Raw genomic sequence first — 20,366 nt, forward strand, 5'->3', positions numbered from 1 at the left:
ACTTCTATACTCGATTCCATGACTGATACAGGCCAATGTGTCAACATGCTTCTTCACTACCCTATTTACCTCTGGTGCTACTTTCAGAGAACTATGTACATGTACTCCTTGATCCTTCGTCACCAATACACTCCCATGGCCTAGCATTCACTGCGAAAGTCCTGCCCCCATTTGACTTCCCAAAATATAACACCCCACACTTATCTGAATTCAACTCCATTTGCCATTCCTCACCCCATTTAGCTAACTGACCAAGATCCTGCTGTAATTCTTGACAACCATCTTCACTGTCTACGATGCCACCTATTTTGGTATCATCTGAAAATTTACTAATCATGCCTTGTACCTTCTCTTCCAAATCATTGATATAGATGACAAACAGCAATGGGCCCAGCACCAATCCCCAAAACACACGAGTCACAGGCACAAGCCTCTAGTCCAAATGTTTCCAATGTACTGAATCTAGAGATGTTTAAGAATTGTCTGGCACTTGAATTGCTAGTTCCGTATTGACAAACTAAAAATAAGTGTAGTGGCTATATGATAACAAGATGATGGCACAGTTGCACCCAAACTAAATGATATGTACAGTTTAATCTACAAACAGGTTGAGGCAGAATCTTGTTTTTATTTCAATGCATCAGCAGTTGAGAAGGAGGCTGTTTGCCTACCCTCTGAAATGATAGTGGCATATCATCAAGTAGAGAATTAAGAGCAAATAATGCAATTTAATGTAAAATGAAAAATAGTGAAATAAGACACCAATTATGAATGCTACAGAACACTATCAACAGATAACGATTGAGAGAAACTGTACAACAGCACTCTTAAATTGATCAGCTGACATGATAATTTCTTTTTGCAAAACCGATCTTATTTCTTACCTTTTTAGCCTGTTTATATTCCCCTGCAAGAGATCTTTTATTTTCTGTTCTAGTTTGTCACAGAGCTGAAATGTATCATAAATGTAAATCACAAGTATCATAAATGTAAAACATTACAATTGTAAAGACTCAATGTGGAATCTGCTACACAACTGGGTTTTATCAACATTTGGCTTAACAATGTTCAGAATAGGCATCAACAGAAAACACCTAACTAGCTGAAAGCAAAGGTTGGCAAGCTGTGACCAGGTGAGTTGGAGGCGGGGGCTGAATGCACAAGGAGTACAGTTTTAGCCTACAGTGATTTACTGATGTTTGGTAAAATATCAGCAGGAGGCCGCCACAAATGGTTATATTCTGTAGAGCAGAGCAGAACATAATGTACAGAACAGAATAGTCTTAAGGAGGGTCCCCACACAAAACAACCCTGGTCCATTTTCTCCAGAGATGCTGCCTGATTCACTGGTATTTTGTGTCTAGAACATACATACATCAATTGATAATACATAAAGATCCATCCCCCCAATACATCCCCAGGGCCTGCAAAATAACAAATTAAATTTTTGCCTGTATAACAAAATCAGACCACATAAGCAAAGAAGGGAGATTATTATATGCTGGCTCTGGATATGGTTGGAATACTTTGCATTTGAACACCCCGTTTCAGAAGAACATACGACCAAAGGAAAAGAAGCTTGCGTGTCCCTCAGCCTTCCTGTCTTTGTCTCCCCGTTCCCCTATGCCTGTCTGCCCTCTCCACCTGTGTCTGTCTACCAGTGCCCGTCTCCCTCTGCCTGTGCCTTTCTATGCATGCACCTATGCATGTGTGCGTGTCTGCATGTCAAACTCGATGCCAAGCTAAACTGATCACTGAGGAAGACACAAACAATCTCCCGGAAATACGAGGGTACCGAGGACCTAGTGGGAGGGGGGAACTGAAGGGGATCCACATCAGTCAGAGAATGGTGTTAGGTGAACTGTTGGGACTGAAGGCAGATAAATTCCCAGGGCCTGATGGTCTACATCTCAGAGTACTCAAGGTGGCGGCCCGAGAAACCGTGGATGCATTGGTGATCATTTTCCAATGTTCTCCCAACTCTGGATGAGTTCCTGTGGACTGGAGGATAGACAATGTAACTACTTTTTAAGAAAGGAGGGAGAGAGAAAACAGCCTTAGTGGTGACTATGCTGGAGTTGATTATCAAAGATGTTCTAGCAGCGCATTTGGAAAACAGTGACGGGATCAGTCAAAGTCAGCAAGGATTTATGAAGGGGAAATCATGCTTGACTAATCTTTTGGAAATTTTTCAGGATGCAACAAGTAGAATGGATAAGGGTGTGCCAGTATACAGTGGATGTGGTGTTTTTGGACTTTCAAAAAGCCTTTGACAAGGTCCCACACAAGAGATTAGTGTGCAAAATGAGAGCACATGATATTAGGGGTAGGGTATTGACATGGATAGAGAACTGGTTGGCAGACAGGAAACAAAGTAGGAATTAATGGGTCCTTTTCAGAATGGCAGGCAGTGACTAGAGGGGTGCAGCAAGGCTCGGTGCTGGGACGCCAGTCGTTTACAATATATATTAACGATTTAGACCAGGGAATTAAATGGAACATCTCTAAGTTTGCGGATGACACAAAGCTGGGTAGCAATGTGAGCTGCGAGGAGGATGCTATGAGGCTGCAGCGTGACTTGGATAGGTTGAAGCATGGCAGATGCAGTATAATGTGGATAAATGTGAGGTTATCCACTTTGGTGGCAAGATCAGGAAGGTAGATTATTATCTGAATGGTGTCAGATTAGGAGAAGGGTAGGTGCAACAAGACCTGGGTGTGCTTGTACATCAGTCACTGAAAGTAAGTATGCTGGTACAGCAGGCAGTGAAGAAAGCCAGTGGCATATTGGCCTTCATTGCAAGAGGATTAGAGTTTAGGAGCAAGGAGATCTAACTGCAGTTGTACAGGGCCCTGGTGAGACCATACCTGGAGTATTAAGTGCAGTTTTGGTCTCCTAATTTGAGGAAGGACATTATTGTTATTGAGGGAGTGCAGTGTAGGTTCACCAGGTTAATTCCCGGGGTAGCGGGACTGACGCACGATGAAAGAATGGGTCAACTGGGCTTGTATTCATTGGAATTTAGAAGGATGAGAGAGGATCTTATAGAAACATATAAAATTCTTAGAGGATTGGTCAGGGTAGATACAGGAAAAATGTTCCCGATGTTGGGGAGTCCAGAACCAGGGGTCACAGTTTAAGACTAAGGGGTAGGCCATTTAGGACTGAGCTGAGAAAAAACTTTTTCACCCAGAGTTGTGAATCTGTAGAATTTTCTGCCACAGAAGGCAGTGGAGGCCAATTCACTGGATGTTTTCAAGAGAGTTAGATTTAGCTCTTAGGGCTAAGGGAATCAAGGGATATGGGGAAAAGGACAGAACACGGTACTGATTTTGGATGATCAGCCATGATCAATTGAATTCACAAAATGCTGGAGTAACTCAGCAGGTCAGGCAGCATCTCAGGGGAGAAGGAATGGGTGACGTTTCTGGCGAGACCCTTCGTCAAACGATCAATTGAATGGTGGTGCGGGCTCGAGGGGCTGAATGGCCTACTCCTGCACCTATTTTCTTGCATTTCCATGTGCCCACCTAAAAGCCTCCTAAACACCAACTATTATATCTGCAGAACCACCCCACCACTAAGTGTTCCATTACATTTTCCCCGTCTCACCTTATAGATATGCCCTCTAGTGTTGGATATTTTCACCCTTGGAGAAAGATTCTGAGTCTTCATCTATGCCTCATAATTTGTAAATACTTCCATCAATCTCCCCTCATCCTCTGACACTTCAGAGAAAAAAACCCAAGTTTATCCAACCTCTCCTTGTAACCAAAACCATCTAATCCAGGCAGCATTCTGGTAAACCTCCACATCCTCTCCAAAGTTCTCCATCGTTCCTGTAATGGGACGACCAGAAATGCACACAATACTCCAAAAGCGACTTAACCAATATTATAAACTCTGTGGATGGAAATGTAGAGAGGGTTGATCAGTAAGTTTGCAAACACCACCAAAATTGGTGGAGTTGCAGTCAGGAAGGCTATCAAAAGATATAGCGGGATATAGAACATCTACAAATATGGGTGGAGAAATTGCAGATGGAGTTTCAACCAAGTAAGTGTGGCGTGTTGTACTTTGGGAGGTCGAATGCAAGGGTAAAGTATACAGTTAATGGCAAGACCCTTAATGGCATTGATGTGTAGAGGGGTCTGAGTTCATAGATCTCTGAAGTGGCAACACAAATAGAGCCTAGAAAGAACAGTAAATAGAATGCAATCAGTCAGGACATTGAGTACAAGAGTCAGGAAGTCATCGTTGAGTATAAGAGTCGGGCCAGAGGAAAAATGTTTAAAGTGTGGAGCAGGCTTTTGTTACATAGAGTGAATGGCTGCTGGAACAGGCTGCTGCGCAGATGCAATAGCGGCATTTAAGAAGCTTTTGATAAGCACATAGATATGCAGAGAATGGAAGGACACAGACCACATGTAGGCAGACAAGATTAATCTAACTTGGCATCATGTTCTGCACAGACGTCGTGGGCCAAGATGTCTGTTCCAGTGCTGTACTATTCTATGTAAAATTGGTACTATTTACCAGGCCAACATTGAGAACTTCTTTTAAACTGATCCAAAAAAGCGAGTTTGGAAGTAAAGATATTTATGCAAAGCATGAACCTATCAAAGCATCAAATTAATGGCCAGGAACCCACTGATGTTATTCCAATAAATTCTACTTCACCTACACAATAAAAGTTTTTAAAGTATGTGATCAAGGTCAATGGGATTAGACTTTGTGGAATACTAAAAGCTGCAGTATCCAAGTAGAACCATTGGTTTAGTGTTGATAGGATACATAGAAGAGAAACCAAGCATTCGTTTGGATTCAAATATGCAATATTAAAGATGTGGGAATGCGTGGCAGTACAAGATTAGACTGGAAAGGAGAGCAAATATAAAATAAAATATTTAATTGCTGGCAATACTAAAAGGTTTTTCTGACAGGAAACCATGAGCAATGCCGAGTTGGAGACTTGGAGGGCATCTACAACACACGATGCCTCAGAAAAGCCACCAGCATCCACAAAGACTCTTCACACCCCTGCAACAGTCTGTTCGAACTCCTTCCATCGGGCAGACAATACAAGGCCTTCTACGCCCGCACCTCCAGACTCAGGAACAGCTTCATCCCCAGGGCCATAGCTGCTATGAACCGGTCCTGCTGAGCCGGATGGTCACATCGCACAGTGATCCAGCACAGATCTACTTGCACTTTATTCTGTCTTAAAACTGTTACAATTTGTTTCGTTGGGTTGCTGTTGTTTAAATTAACAAAATTATTGCATCGCATGGGAGGCACATTCCCAATCCCGTTGTACCCCTGTACAATGACAATAAAGATATATTGTATTGTATTGTATTGATGGCAAAGTTTTACCTTCATCTGTGCTGACAGAGTGCAGGACGAGTCGAAGACCATCTACCAAACCCAATAAATAAATACCTCAATAACCCGCTCCCTCAAATAGTTGTGGATTACATTGTTAAATTAGTTTGAACTATATCCTGCACTCAGCATCTTCCCTTTCACTCTATCTGTTTTGCATAAGTTTCAACTGATGGTATCTATCTATGGTATATCTGATCTGTTTGGATAGCATGTAAAACAAAACCTTTTTGTAAGATCATAGACAGAGGTGAAAATTTAGGCCATTCGGACCATCGAGTCGGTTCACAGTGTACCCTCCTGTTCATCGTCGAAAGAGTCTGGACTTGGCGACATCTAACTAACCCCACACCCTCTCTTTCTCTTGCCCACCTGGACTCCCACCTATTTCTTCCTCCACCCCACCCGCTACTTTCCACCCTCTAGCTTCTTTAATTCTATCTCACACTTCTGCTTTTATCTCTGGCCTTTATTCGAACCACCTGCCTACCAAAACCTCCCTTCGCCTGTGTCCACCTGCCATGCTTTAGCCTGCCTCTTTCGGCTTTCTTTCCCCCCTCTTCCATCAGTCCGAAGAAAGGTCTCGACTCAAAATGTCACCTACCCATGTTCTCCATATATGCTGCCTGACTTGCTGAATTACTCCAGCACTTTGTGTCCCTTTATCCACTGACTCTCCTTTGTCTATCCTGCTTGTTAGTTCCTCAAAGAATTCCAACAGATTTGTCAGGCAAGATCACCCCTTAACAAAACAATGCTGACTCTAGCCTGAAAACTCATTGTTAACAATGGACTTAAAATCTTACCAACCACTGAAGTCAGGCTAACCGGACTATAATTTCCTATCTTTTGCCTTGTTCCCTTCTTAAACAGTGGAATTACATTTATGATTTTCCAGTCCTCTTGAACTATTCCTGACTAGTGATTATTGAAAGATCACTACTACTGCCTCTGCAATCACTACAGCTACCTCTTTCAGAACCCTCTCTAGTCCACCTGGTCCAGGTGACATCTACCTTCAGACCTTTCAGACACCCAAGCACCTTCTTCCTTAGTAATAGCGACTGCCCCCACTTCTGCCCCCTGACCCTCCTGAGTTTCAGGCATGTTGCTGGTGTCTTCCACTGAGAAGACTGACACAAAAAACATATTCAGTTTGTCTGCCATTTCTTTGTTCCCCGTTCCTACTATTCCAATATCATTTTCCAACAGTCCAATGTCCACGCTTGCCCCCTCGTTTACTCTTTATATATTTGAAAAATCCTTGGTATTCCCCTTTATACTTTTTACGAGCTTGCCCATATTTCATCTTTTCTCTCCTTATTGCTGTTGCAGTTGCCTTGTTGGTTTTTAAAAGCTTTCCAATCCTCTAGCTTCCCACTAACTCTTTGCCATATTATATGCCTTCTCTTTTGCTTTTATGCAGTCTTTGACTTCCTTTGTCAGCGATGGTCGACTCATTCTCCACTTAGTATGTTTCTTCCTCTTTGGGTTGAAAATATCCTGCGTCTTCCAAATTTCTCCCAGAAACCACTGCCATTGCTGCACCACCGTCATATTTTTCAATGTACGAATAATAAACCTAAACCAAACTACACAAACATTATGCCAAGCCATATGGCTCAAGTATCTGCGCAGCTTTCAAAAAGCAAACCAATTAGTCCTAAAACCCTGGAGCTTCCCCATAGCCTTGCAAGTATTTCATATTCACCAATAGCTATCATCGAATCTGCTACATGCACAGTTTTAGAAGTACATTCCAGTTCACAACTCAGTAAAACTTTTCCTCCATTCCCTTTAAACTAATCGGGCCACAATTTCCCAGTCCTTTTAAACTCCCCAGGTCCCTTTTCCCACTCACTTTAAACTTACTGGGGCTCCACATCCAATTCTCCATCTAAACTAATTGGGCTCCATTTCCAGACTCTCTTTAAATGCACGAGGGCTCTGTTTCTCATATTCCCTTTGAACATGAAGACCCAGTATCCTTTGCTCACTTTCTATCCTCTCCTTAAATAAATCCCTGGGCTTGGTATCCCATGCTCCTTTAAACTCACCAGTATTTGACTATAAAAATCTATTATAATACCATGCAACATCAAAAAAGTATATTTAAAATGGAAGTGCATGAATAAATTAATAACCGATAGTCCAGAAAATTTGCCAGTCCGGCATCAAAGAGTCACGAGAGTGCTGGATTACCAACATTTCACTATAATTATCTACATTTTTCTCCCACAAGCCTGCTCCAGTTCATTTATCTTCAACCTGTCACTCTAGCAATGAAAACAATTTCTTATTATTCAGTCTATCAAAAACATTTGATCTTCAAAACTTCAGTCAATCTTTCAGAGATTGACACAAGAACCAGGGGTGATGCAGGGTAGAACTGTTTCTACTCAGAGTGATCGTGATGTAGAGTTCTATGATTGAAACATAGGTAGAGCACATATAGAAAAGCAAAATGCCACAGATGCTGTAATACTAAAACAGAATAGGATATGCTTAAAATACTACCTGTAATTTTTTTTAACTGGTTTCTAATCCCAACACAGAGCAAAAAATTCACTTGGTAGACACAAATTGCTGGAGTAACTCAGTGGGTCAGGCAGCATCATGGAGAGAAGAAATGGGTGACGTTTCTGGTCGAGACCCTTCTTCAGACTGATGTCAGGGGAGGGACAAAGATAGGATGTATTCGGAGACAGGAAGACTCGTGGGAGAACTGGGAAGGGGGAGGGGATAGAGAGGGGAAGCAGGGACGACCTGAAGTGGGAGAAGTCAATGTTCATACCGATGGGGTGTAAACTGCCCAAGCGAAATATGAGGTGCTGTTCCTCCAGTTTGCGCTGGACCTCACTCTGACAATGGAGGAGGCCCAGGACAGAAAGGTCAGATTGGGAATGGGAGGAGGGAGTTGAAGTGCTAAGTCACCAGGAGATCAGGTTGGTTGAGACGGACTGGGTGGAGGTGTTCAGCGAAACGATCGCCGAGCCTGTGCTTGGTCTCGCCGATGTAGAGAAGTGGACATCTGGAGCAGCGGATGCAATAGATGAGGTTGGAGGAGGTGCAGGTGAACCTCTGTCTCACCTGGAAAGACAGTTTGGGTCCTTGGATGGAGTCGAGGGGCGAGGTAAAGAGACAGGTGTTGCATCTCGTGCGGTTGCAGGGGGAAGTACCTGGGGAGGGATTAACTTGGGTGGGAAGGGACGAGTGGACCAGGGAGTTTCGGAGGGAACGGTCTCTGCACCCAGTGGCTGTTTGACCTTTCCTCAAATCCTAAATTGACATCCAGCCAATTATCTTTCATATGAGATCTGTCCAAGCAGTTGCAGGATGATCATACTCCAGTGTGGTGACTATGTGTGGATTCATTAATACTTTTGCATCCCACCTCTAAAAGAAAATTAGAAACCTACTATGGGACTATCAAAATGGCAGATGAATTATCTCTCCTCTTCCTCTTCCTCCCCTTCTTCCCCTTCTTCTTTTTCTTTTTCCTCCTCCTCTCCTCCTCCTCCTCCTCCCCCCCCCCCCCCCCCCAATACCCTGTCCTTTTGAACAATTCCTACATACCTTTGCAGGTCAACACGAAAAAGTCTCGTTGCAAACTAAAAATGATAATGGAATGACACAGATGCACTTACAGTTTCAATTGTTGCTCGCCCTTTGTTATCCAATTCATAGCTGTGGATGTCAAATGTCAGAAGCTTATCTGTGTACATTCTCAGAGTGGCAAAGCTGCAAGTAAATTTAAATCAGGTTCAAAATAATATCTATTTCTGAAACTTGGATCCGACTTTAAACGCTTTCCTTACCACCAAACGATAAGGAGCACAATGTCAACATTTCTGTATAGATTGAGAGATTAACATTTCTGTATAGATTGAGAGATTGCGTACAGAAAACAGTAGAGGCACCAAATCCAAATGACAAGCAACACTAAAATCATTTAAACGACAACACCAACCATGCTTAAATGCATTCAATATCAGCAGACGTCCCAACATTTGATTTTACAAATTAATAATTTTAATGTCCAAAATTCAGAATTTTCCATCAAAATTCATAATATGGCACTTAATGCAACTTTTCAGCAAATAAAAGTATGCACATCAAATGCGCAGCGGCCTTGCACTACATTCATGTGTGAAAAACGACTATTATTTCCAACAGTCTGTAGTTCTTGGACTACATGTACAATGTCAGGCCTATCATATTCTGCTATTTATGGAAAGGTTTTTGAACAGAAATACTTTTTACAACACAAAAAAAACTGGGTTTTTTTCTTTTTTTCTATTTTGCTTTTCCCTTACACATCCCAATTCTCTTGGTATTGAATAAAAGAACAATGGTCATAAAATGTATGACTAAGTTATGAAGTTTCATTTACTGCACATTCCTAATTTATGAAGACATACTTGCTCCAGTGGTCTTCAACAGCAAATCACAATGGTCCATGTTCTCCCACCCCCCTACTACCCTCCCACCCACCCCCCTCTCCCCCATCCCTTCCCCCGCGTTCCCCCACCTTCACCCCCTCCCCCATGCCCCACTCCCACTCCTTCCCCCTCTTTCCCCACACCTCCACTCCCCCACCCCCTCCGCCCCACCTCCCCGACCCCCACCCCTCCTAATCCCCTCCCCCCTCCCCCACACCCCAACCTCCCCTCTCAACATCAATTGCGAGGCACCAGGCCCGCCCAGCGGCGCGAGGCCGGCCGGATGGGGCGAGCAGCGAGGCGGGGCGAGGCCAGCGATCGGGCGGGACGGGGCGAGCGGCGAGGCATGTGTTTTGCAAAAAAATGTTAGGTGAAATCGGAATGGCGGAAATGAAATAAAAAAGCTGTAACTTTCCCGCAAATTCGGAAGGGTTGGGAGGTCTGTATCAGGTTCCTCACCGTATTTTTAGTAGATGGATTGGTAAATTGACCATTACATGCAGCAAAAACAATAACATTTCAGAGAACAGAAAATTTCCACTCAGCAGATGCCTCTTCTGCATTCAAAACTGCCTGAAGGACGTGAAAAGTGATGGAAACTATTAAGACATAACCAGATGAAATCACATATACACCAAGCACCTGATGAATTACCCGAAGGCTGGTACATTGAATATTAAAAATAGGTCCAGAAGCAGGTGCAACAAACGACCTTCAAGCTGTTTCTATTTGCACAAATTCTGCTTCAGCTGCTTAATACACCCAGCATTTAAAAAATTTTTTTTTACATACTTTGTTTTCAAATGAACACATGTTATAAAAATCAAAATCAACTCTCCAAGTCCTTTCATTGATTTTCGCCGACTACCCATTGACTTATTGTGGCTTGATGACCTTTGCAACTTATCCCCATAGCAGCCCTGTCTCACCCCATCAGAAATGTTCCTTTGTCCTATCCCTCTCTCCATCACCTTCTCTGCAACGCAAAACTAACTTATGCTAATTCTAACTCTTTGCTAATTCTGACAGAGGGTCTCCAGCCTGAAACATTAACTCTGTTTCTCTTTCCACAGATGGTGCTTGACCCACTGAATATGCCCAACGTGTTGTTTTTATTTCAAGGCAAATTATGTTGCCTTAACAAATAGAATCCATCTCAAGGTTGAAGTTAGGGTGGGGTACAGGAGATTTCCATAGTTCCTTGAGATATAGAAAGCCATTTGATCCATCATGTCTGTTGTAGCTCTCAGACCAATCCTATCTTCTCAATTAACTTCCTGTTCGAACCACATTTCTATATCTTCCTCCCGCATACATGAGGGAGCAATTTATCACGCCCAATTTAACCTAAAAACCAATGTCGCTGGGGTGTGGGAAGAAACCAGGGCACCCAAAGTAACCTCTCTTGGAACATGTACGCTCCACACAGACAGCACCGAGTCATATTGAACTCGAGTCACTGCAACTGAGGCAGCAGCTCAACTAACCATCAAGAAACACACTGAATCATCCAGTGTGGCAGTAAATCAATTTCACAATCCCCAGGTTATGACAAGTTCCATTCCTGACAACTGTTCTGTTCCCACCTGGCAAAAGAAACCTGCAACCCACAGTAGCTGGCAAATCCAGCCCCATCCACCATCCCACACTGGGTGACCAGAAGTCAGGTGCTCATAACCCAGTGAGGACCTGTACCACACTTAATTCCAGATGTGTTTGCTAATACAAAAGAGATTGTTCGGTAAATTTCATAGGCTTAGTTTCAGTAGAACATAACTTTGTGCCATTTCTGAATTTGTCACTTCATTGGCAGAAAAAATCTGGTTCGTACGTTTTCATACCTGCCAGACTCTGAAATATACGTTACCAAGAAACCATTTTCGCCTAAATTGTGAATTGTCTTGGTCATTCGTTGTTCCTGAAAAATGGGTTCCAATACTTCAATAACAGTTCTGCCATCAGCTGAAGAAAGAGAAAAACAATGTTAAAAACAATTATTGTTGGCCCCTACACTCCAGATTTGCCCATCTACAAATGACAATCTACATGTATGGCAAGACAATTTAAACCTACTTATAGCAATCTACATCCACCTAGTAGACTTAAATATCATAATGCAAATTAAAAATATATGTCTCCAGATACTACTGCACAAATTTAAAGTAAATTTCCAAATAATTGGGTGCTCACAGGAAAGACCTATTTGGAGCACTTTTTAACAACTTTCCAATTTCAAAGGAAAATAGCATATATAGAAACTTTGGTAATTTTGCAGATACTAGATGAGAGACAGAAATCCTACAAATTTAGTTGCTTTATATGATGATTTCTATTTTCAGCTGGTTTTCAACTGAGTTACTGCACAAGGGAAATTAGAAACTGGTGTGTTCTGGACTCAGTGTTCTGGACTAATTAAATATTGTTAGCAAAGCTTTGTGCATGGATTTGAATTTGAAGTAACAAAGGTCAATGAGGGCAGGGCAGGGCAGCAGACATCTATATGAACTTCTGCAAGACCTTGACAAGGTCTTCCATGTTCGGCTAATGTTACATCGCATGGGTTCCAGGGAAAGCTAGCTAATGGGATACAGAATTAGCTTGATGGTAGGAAGCAGAGGGTGATTGTAGAAGGTTGTTTTTGGATTGGAGGTCTTTTACTAGTGGTATGCCACAGGATTCAATGCTGGCACCATTGTTCTTTGTCATCTATATCCTGGACCTAGGACTCAGCACCGCTCTCTGAAACTGGATCCTTTACTCTCTGACCCATAGACAGCAATCAGTAAGGCTAGGCAGCAATGCATCCTCCACTATAATTCTCAATATCAGTGCTCTGTAAGGATCTTTTATTAATTCCTTACTATGCTCCCTATACACTCAAGACTAATGCCAAATTCTGCTCTAACTCCATTTACAAGTTTGCAGGTAATACCACTGCAGTCGACTCGATCTTAAACAAATACCATACAGACTACAACAAGCAGATACAAAACGTAGTCATATCGCGCCAAGTCACACTGCAGTCTTCATCAATGGTATTAAAGTGAAGATAGTCAAGAGCTTCAAACTCATAGGTGTAAGCATTACCAACATTGTGATGTTGTGCAACCACAGTGATGCTATGATTAATAAAGAGCACAAATGTGTACTTCAGAAGACTAAGGAAATTTAGCATGCCTCCAATGTTTCTTACCCTTCTAGAGATTCACTATAAAACATCCGATCTGGATGCATCACAGCTTGGTCTGGCAAATGATCCACCTAAGATCAAACTGGTGTGCAGGAAAGAACTGTAGATGCTGGTTTAAACCGAAGATAAACACAAAAGGCTGGAATAACTCAGCAGGGCAGACAGCATCTCGGGAGAGAAGGAATGGGTGATTTCAGGTCGAGATCTTTCTTCGGATTGATGTCAGGGGAGAGGGAGATACATGGATAAGGAAGTGTAAGGTGTGAAAATAGGACAAAGGTAATTGAGATCAAGGAAAATGTAGACTAGATCACTGTTAGCTGGGAGAAGTTAATAGCAAAGCAAACAGAGATAAAATGTAGTCAGAGACTGTAAGACTGGTCAGAGAACTGGGAAGGATGGAGAGAGAGGAAAAGCAAGAGATACTTGAAGTTAGAGAAGTCAATGTTCATATTGCTGGGGGTGTAAGCTGCCAAAGCAAAATATGAGGTGCAGTTCCTCCAATTTGCGATGGACCTCACACTGACAATGGAGGAGGCATCGGACAGAAAGGTCAATATGGGAATGGAAGGGGGAGTTAAATTGTTTATCAACCGGGAGATCAGGTAGGTTAAAGGCAGATTGAGCAGGTGTTCAGCGAAACAATCGCCGAGCCTGCGCTTGGTCTCGCCGATATATCGGAGTCCACACCTGGAACAGCGGATACAGTAGATGAGATTGGAGGAGTTGCAAGTGAACCTCTGCCTCACCTGTGATGGACTGGGCTGAATCAGCCCCCCAAAACCAGCCTCACTCCAACTCCAACCCCCACCTACACTGAGTAATAAAATAAGTTGAGTGACAATCCAGCCAAAGGAATAATTCCAGCCGTGTGGTCTACAAATATTTGTAAATCCATTCAAATATCCAACCGCGTCCTTTCTCCCGAGGACAGACCCCCTGCCTTGCATTGAGATGTAGCTTGTCCAGGATTTGAGGCGCCCTTCATGGGCACCGGATTACAAGAACATCTCATATGGCCCAGTGGTCGGCACTGAGAGAGGGTCCCCACCATGGAGGTTTCCCTCGCCGGCTGCCACCGCCCTCTGTACCGTCCCGGGGCACAACATGGAGCCGAGTCCATGCTGGAATGCAGGCAGACCTCTATCCCTCCTACCCAGAGAGACGGATGGACGGGGCCCGGCTGAGACAAACCAGCCTCGGTCAGGCCGCCGGGATACACGAGGGGCCGGAACCCCGGCTCAGCAACAACGCGTCTCTTCCGCTGCCGCCTGGCCGCAGACGGCGGGTCGAAGCGCAGGCCGGTCGCCCGCTGCCTGCGACTCTCCGACGGTGGAGCCTCTGGACCGCGCTCACCTGGTGCCGACAGGCAGAAGTCGAGAATATGGTGCTGCACTGCCATGGCTGCACCTCCTGGCCATGCCGAGCGCGCACCGTTCGTCCGGGTGCACGTGCGCGCGCACGCGAGGAGGGTGGGGGCGGAGCCGAGGTTCAGAGAGCCGCCATCTACCAATGGGCGGAGGGGACGCACAGGGAGGAGCTGAAGCCACGGGCGGGAGCGGCGCACGGGCTGGGGGGCGGGGCACGGGCTGGGTGGCGGTGCAGGGGCTGGGGGCGGGGCACGGGCTGGGGGGCGGGGCACGGGCTGTGGCGCGGGCTGGTTGGGGGCGAGTGGTGGTGTCACGGGCTGGTTGGGGGCGAGTGGTGGTGTCACGGGCTGGAGGCGGGGCGGGGTAAGAGCTGGGGGCGGGGCACGGGCTGAGAGGCGGGGCACGGGCTGAGAGGCGGGGCAGGAACTGGGGGGGGCGATTTATTCACAAAATGCTGGAGTAACTCAGCAGGTCAGGCAGCATCTCGGGAGAGAAGGAATGGGTGACGTTTCGGGTCGAGACCCTTCTTCAGACTGGGGGCGGGGTGGGAACTGGGGGCGGGGCAAGAGCTGGGGGCGGGGCAAGAGCTGGGGGCGGGGCGGAGGGTGGGGGAGGGGCGGGGCGGAGGGTGGGGGAGGGGCGGGGCGGAGGGTGGGGGAGGGGCGGGGCGGAGGGTGGGGGAGGGGCGGGGCGGAGGGTGGGGGAGGGGCGGGGCGGAGGGTGGGGGAGGGGCGGGGCGGAGGGTGGGGGAGGGGCGGGGCGGAGGGTGGGGGAGGGGCGGGGCGGAGGGTGGGGGAGGGGCGGGGCGGAGGGTGGGGGAGGGGCGGGGCGGAGGGTGGGGGAGGGGCGGGGCGGAGGGTGGGGGAGGGGCGGGGCGGAGGGTGGGGGAGGGGCGGAGGGTGGGGGAGGGGCGGGGCGGAGGGTGGGGGAGGGGCGGAGGGTGGGGGAGGGGCGGGGCGGAGGGTGGGGGAGGGGCGAGGCTGGGCTGACTGAGAGGGAGAGGCCGTTAAAGCGGAGTGCGGGGTCGACTGACCGGGGGCAAGAAAGGGAGGGGAGGCACAAAAAGTGGGAGTAACTTAGCGGGTCAGGCAGAATCTCTGGAGAACAAGGATAGGTGCCGTTTCGGAATGAGAGTCAGGGGAACGAAAAATGTACACGGTGATGCAGAGAGAGAGAGAGAAAGAACAAATGAATGAAAGACATGCAAAAATGGAATGATGATCAAGGATCAAGTGGGAGAGTCTAGGACCAGAGGCCATGGCCTCAGAATTAAAAGACGCTCCTTTAGAAAGGAGATGAGGAATTTCTTTAGTCAGACGGTGGTGAATATGTGGAATTCTTTGCCACAGTAGGCTGTCCATGGATATGGGATATTTTATGGCAGAGATCCAAGTCAATTGATATTTTTAAGGCAGACAGATAGATTCTTGATTAGTACAGGTGTCAGGGGTTATGGGGAGAAGGCAGGAGAATGGGGTTAGGAGGGAGAGATAGATCAGCCATGATTGAATGGCAGAGTAAACTTGCAGGAACGAATGGCTTAATTCTGCTCCTATCACTTATGACCTAATGAAACAGTTGGCTGTGGGCTAGGTGACGAGTTATACAGAAATTGAAACTCAACGGAAACTGAAACTAGTACAACGACTAGGTACGGAGAAAGAGGGGATGCAAGGGTTACTTTATGTTAGAGAAATCAATTTTCATACCACTGGGTTGTAAGCTGCCCAAGCTAAATATGAGGTGCTGTTCCTTAAATTTATATAATTACAAATTAGCACTGGGTGGAGTAAACAAATAAGGTGGGAGGGGCTGTGAAAGCTGGGGGCATGGTTAATCAACCAAGGAGAGGAACCAGAAGACGGTTTATTCACAAAATGCTGGAGTAACTCAGCAGGTCAGGCAGCATCTCGGGAGAGAAGGAATGGGTGACGTTTCGGGTCGAGACCCTTCTTCAGACTGATGTCGGGGGTGGGACAAAGGAAGGATATAGGTGGAGACAGGAAGATAGAGGGAGATCTGGGAAGGAGGAGGGGAAGGGAGGGACAGAGGAGCTATCTGAAGTTGGAGAAGTCGACGTTCATACCACTGGGCCGCAAACTGCCCAGGCGAAATATGAGGTGCTGCTCCTCCAATTTCCGGCGGGCCTCACTATGGCACTGGAGGAGGCCCATGACAGAGAGGTCAGACTGGGAATGGGAGGGGGAGTTAAAGTGCTGGGCCACCGGGAGATCAGTTGTGTTAATGCAGACCGAGCGCAGGTGTTCAGCGAAGCGATCGCCGAGCCTGCGCTTGGTTTCGCCGATATAGATAAGTTGACATCTAGAGCAGCGGATGCAATAGATGAGGTTGGAGGAGGTGCAGGTGAACCTCTGTCTCACCTGGAAAGAATGTTTGGGTCCTTTGATGGAGTTGAGGGGGGAGGTAAAGGGACAGGTGTTGCATCTCGTGCGGTTGCAAGGGAAAGTGCCCGGGGTTAGGGTGGTTTGGGTAGGAAGGGACGAGTGGACCAGGGAGTTGCGGAGGGAACGGTCTCTGCGGAACGCAGAGAGGGGAGGGGATGGGAAGATATGGCCAGTGGTGGGGTCCTGTTGTAGGTGACGGAAATGTTGGTGGATAATATGTTGGATCCGCTGGCTGGTGGGGTGGAAGGTGAGAACGAGGGGGATCCTGTCCTTGTTGCGAGTGTGGGGATGGGGAGCAAGAGCGGAGCTGCGGGATGTAGAAGAGACCCTAGTGAGAGCCTCATCTATAATGGAGGCTCTCACTAGGGTCTCTTCTACATCCCGCAGCTCCGCTCTTGCTCCCCATCCCCACACTCGCAACAAGGACAGGATCCCCCTCGTTCTCACCTTCCACCCCACCAGCCAGCGGATCCAACATATTATCCACCAACATTTCCGTCACCTACAACAGGACCCCACCACTGGCCATATCTTCCCATCCCCTCCCCTCTCTGCGTTCCGCAGAGACCGTTCCCTCCGCAACTCCCTGGTCCACTCGTCCCTTCCTACCCTAACCCCGGGCACTTTCCCTTGCAACCGCACGAGATGCAACACCTGTCCCTTTACCTCCCCCCTCAACTCCATCAAAGGACCCAAACATTCTTTCCAGGTGAGACAGAGGTTCACCTGCACCTCCTCCAACCTCATCTATTGCATCCGCTGCTCTAGATGTCAACTTATCTATATCGGCGAAACCAAGCGCAGGCTCGGCGATCGCTTCGCTGAACACCTGCGCTCGGTCCGCATTAACGCAACTGATCTCCCGGTGGCCCAGCACTTTAACTCCCCCTCCCATTCCCAGTCTGACCTCTCTGTCATGGGCCTCCTCCAGTGCCATAGTGAGGCCCGCCGGAAATTGGAGGAGCAGCACCTCATATTTCGCCTGGGCAGTTTGCGGCCCGGTGGTATGAACGTCGACTTCTCCAACTTCAGATAGCTCCTCTGTCCCTCCCTTCCCCTCCTCCTTCCCAGATCTCCCTCTATCTTCCTGTCTCCACCTATATCCTTCCTTTGTCCCACCCCCGACATCAGTCTGAAGAAGGGTCTCGACCCGAAACGTCACCCATTCCTTCTCTCCCGAGATGCTGCCTGACCTGCTGAGTTACTCCAGCATTTTGTGAATAAATCGATTTGTACCAGCATCTGCAGTTATTTTCTTATACAACCAGAAGACGGTGATGCGTGACTCACCATGTGGGGATGTGTAGGCTAACTCACCAATTCTGTGTTGTGGAGAAAGCTGAGGGCAGGGAAGGCGGATGACTAATAAATGCTGGGGGAAAAGATTATAGCCCTCTGGAGGGTTAAGCACAAGCTGACGGTAGGCCTAACAACCCAAGGGTTTGAGGTCAGTGAAAGCTAAAGCTGAAACCCTACCCACGGAGACAGGCCAACGCCAGACGAGGGTAGAGCTAATTATACAAAGGGAGGGCTGGTGAAAGTTGGAGGTGGTGTTAACAAACAAAGGGATGCGTCCATGAAAGCTGAGGGAAAGACTACATCCCAAAGGTTGCCAGCAGATGTTAGAGTAAAGCTATATTTACCCACGGGGAGGAGCCAACAAAGGTTGACACCAGCAAGAAAAAAATAAACCTTCTCTATCTCTTGTAGCTAGTTTCCTGGGACCAGGGCTGACTTGCTCACACTATGATTCTGTGGGTACTGAGGTATCTGCTGACATCAATACAATCTCCTCCTTAATGTCAATGAAGATGTGGTGTATACCCCAGTCTGCATCAATGGCACTGAAGTGGAGATGGTGGAGAGCTTCCAGTTCATAGGTGCAAATGTCATCAAGCTAGAGCTGGTCTGACCTCATTGATGGCCTAGCCGAGAAAGTGCACCAATGCCTCCATTTCCTCAGAATATTAAGGAAATTCAGCACATCCTCAATGAGTCATGAATTTCTACAGATTTACCAGCAGTGCAGTGGTAGAATTGCTGCCTTTCGGTGTCTGGGACCAGGTACTATCCTGACCACGGGTGCCACCTGTACGAAGTTAATACATTCTTAGTGACCGAGTAGGTTTCCTCCCACATTCCAAAGACGTGCAGGTTTGTAGGTCAATAGACAATAGGTGCAGGAGTAGGCCATTCGGTGCTTCGAGCCAGCACCGCCATTCAATGTGATCATGGCTGATCATTCACAATCAGTACTCTGTTCCTGCCTTCTCCCCATACCCCCTGGTCAATTGGCTTCTATAAATTGTTCCAAGTTTATAGGACAGAACTAGGCTACAGGTGATCGCTGATCAGCACAGACTCAATGGGCCAAAGGGCCTGTTTTCATGCTGGATCTCTGAACTAAACTCTTATCTGCCTGCACATTATCCATATCCTTCCATTCCCCTTGTGCCCATCCAAAAGTCTCTTAAATGCCATTGTTCTATCTGTCTCTACCACCACCTCCAGCAGCATGTTCCCAGCCCTCAGCACCCTCTGTGCAAAAACCTTGTCCCACACATCTCCGTTAAATTTTGTCCCTCTCACCTTAAAACTGCTCTGTAATAATTTGATATTTCCATCTGGGGTAAATGGTTCTGACTGCCTAATCTATTTATGCCTCACAATTTTAAATATTTCTATCATGTCACCCTTCAACATTAGGTGTTTAAGATAAAACAATCCAAGTTTGTCCAACCTCTCCCTGTAGCTAATACCCCCTAATCCAGACCTTATTCTGAGTCTGAAGAGTAGTCCTGACCATAAACATCACCCATCTTTGTTCTCCAGAGATGCTGAATTACTGACCAGCTGAGTTACTCCAGCAGTTTCTCTTTTTCATCACTCTGGTAAATCTTTGCAACCTTTCCAACGCCTCCACATCCTTTCTGTAATGGAGCAACCAGAACTGCATGCAATACTCCACATGCGGCCTAGCCAGTCTTATAAAGCTGCATCATGACTTTCTGTCTCTTATAGTTAATGACCCGATGAAGGCAAGCCCACCATATGCCGCCTTTATCACTCTATCTACCTGTTTTGTCACTTTAATGGAGCTATGGGCTGAGATCCCAAGATCCCTCTGTACATCAATGCTATTAAGGGCCTTGCCATTAATCGTCTATTTTCCCCTCATATTTGTCCTCCCAAAGAGCAACATCTCCCACTTGTTCAGATGAATGACAATAATAAATATTCTACCCTTATCTCACACATTGTCTTTTTATCTCTGGCCTTTGTCCAAGCATTTGCCACCCACGTCAGATGATGCCTGACCCACTGAGTTACTCCAGTACCTTGTGCCGTTTTTCATAAACCAGCATCTGCAGTTCAGATGGCTATGTAGTGATATCTGCAGCACCTTGTGGGAAGGTTAATTTATTACAGACTTTGCATTAATGGCAAATGGTTTAATTAATTCAGTCTATTGCTTGCAATATTGCAAATGAAACACAACATTCATGAATTTATTTGACTCCGCTGCCTATTCTGCTTCGCAATTAAATCCACCACTTTAATGTTTGTTTACCT

At 46.3% G+C, this 20,366-nt stretch overlaps 1 protein-coding gene across 1 annotated transcript in view; it reads right to left on the minus strand.

Moving 5' to 3' along the window:
• The window catches only part of sms (spermine synthase), a 36,918-nt gene extending 22,431 nt beyond the window's left edge, over positions 1-14,487 (minus strand). The window contains exons 1-4 of the mRNA XM_078409304.1: positions 14,375-14,487; positions 11,670-11,790; positions 9,034-9,127; positions 885-949 (exon numbers count right to left, since the gene is read on the minus strand). Of these exons, the coding sequence (XP_078265430.1) occupies positions 885-949; positions 9,034-9,127; positions 11,670-11,790; positions 14,375-14,420 (326 nt within the window). The 5' untranslated portion in view covers positions 14,421-14,487. The remainder of the gene's footprint in view (positions 1-884; positions 950-9,033; positions 9,128-11,669; positions 11,791-14,374) is intronic.
• Positions 14,488-20,366: the final 5,879 nt, after the last annotated feature.

The sequence above is a fragment of the Rhinoraja longicauda genome, chromosome 12, assembly GCF_053455715.1.
Source record: "Rhinoraja longicauda isolate Sanriku21f chromosome 12, sRhiLon1.1, whole genome shotgun sequence".
Lineage (NCBI taxonomy): Eukaryota > Metazoa > Chordata > Chondrichthyes > Rajiformes > Arhynchobatidae > Rhinoraja > Rhinoraja longicauda.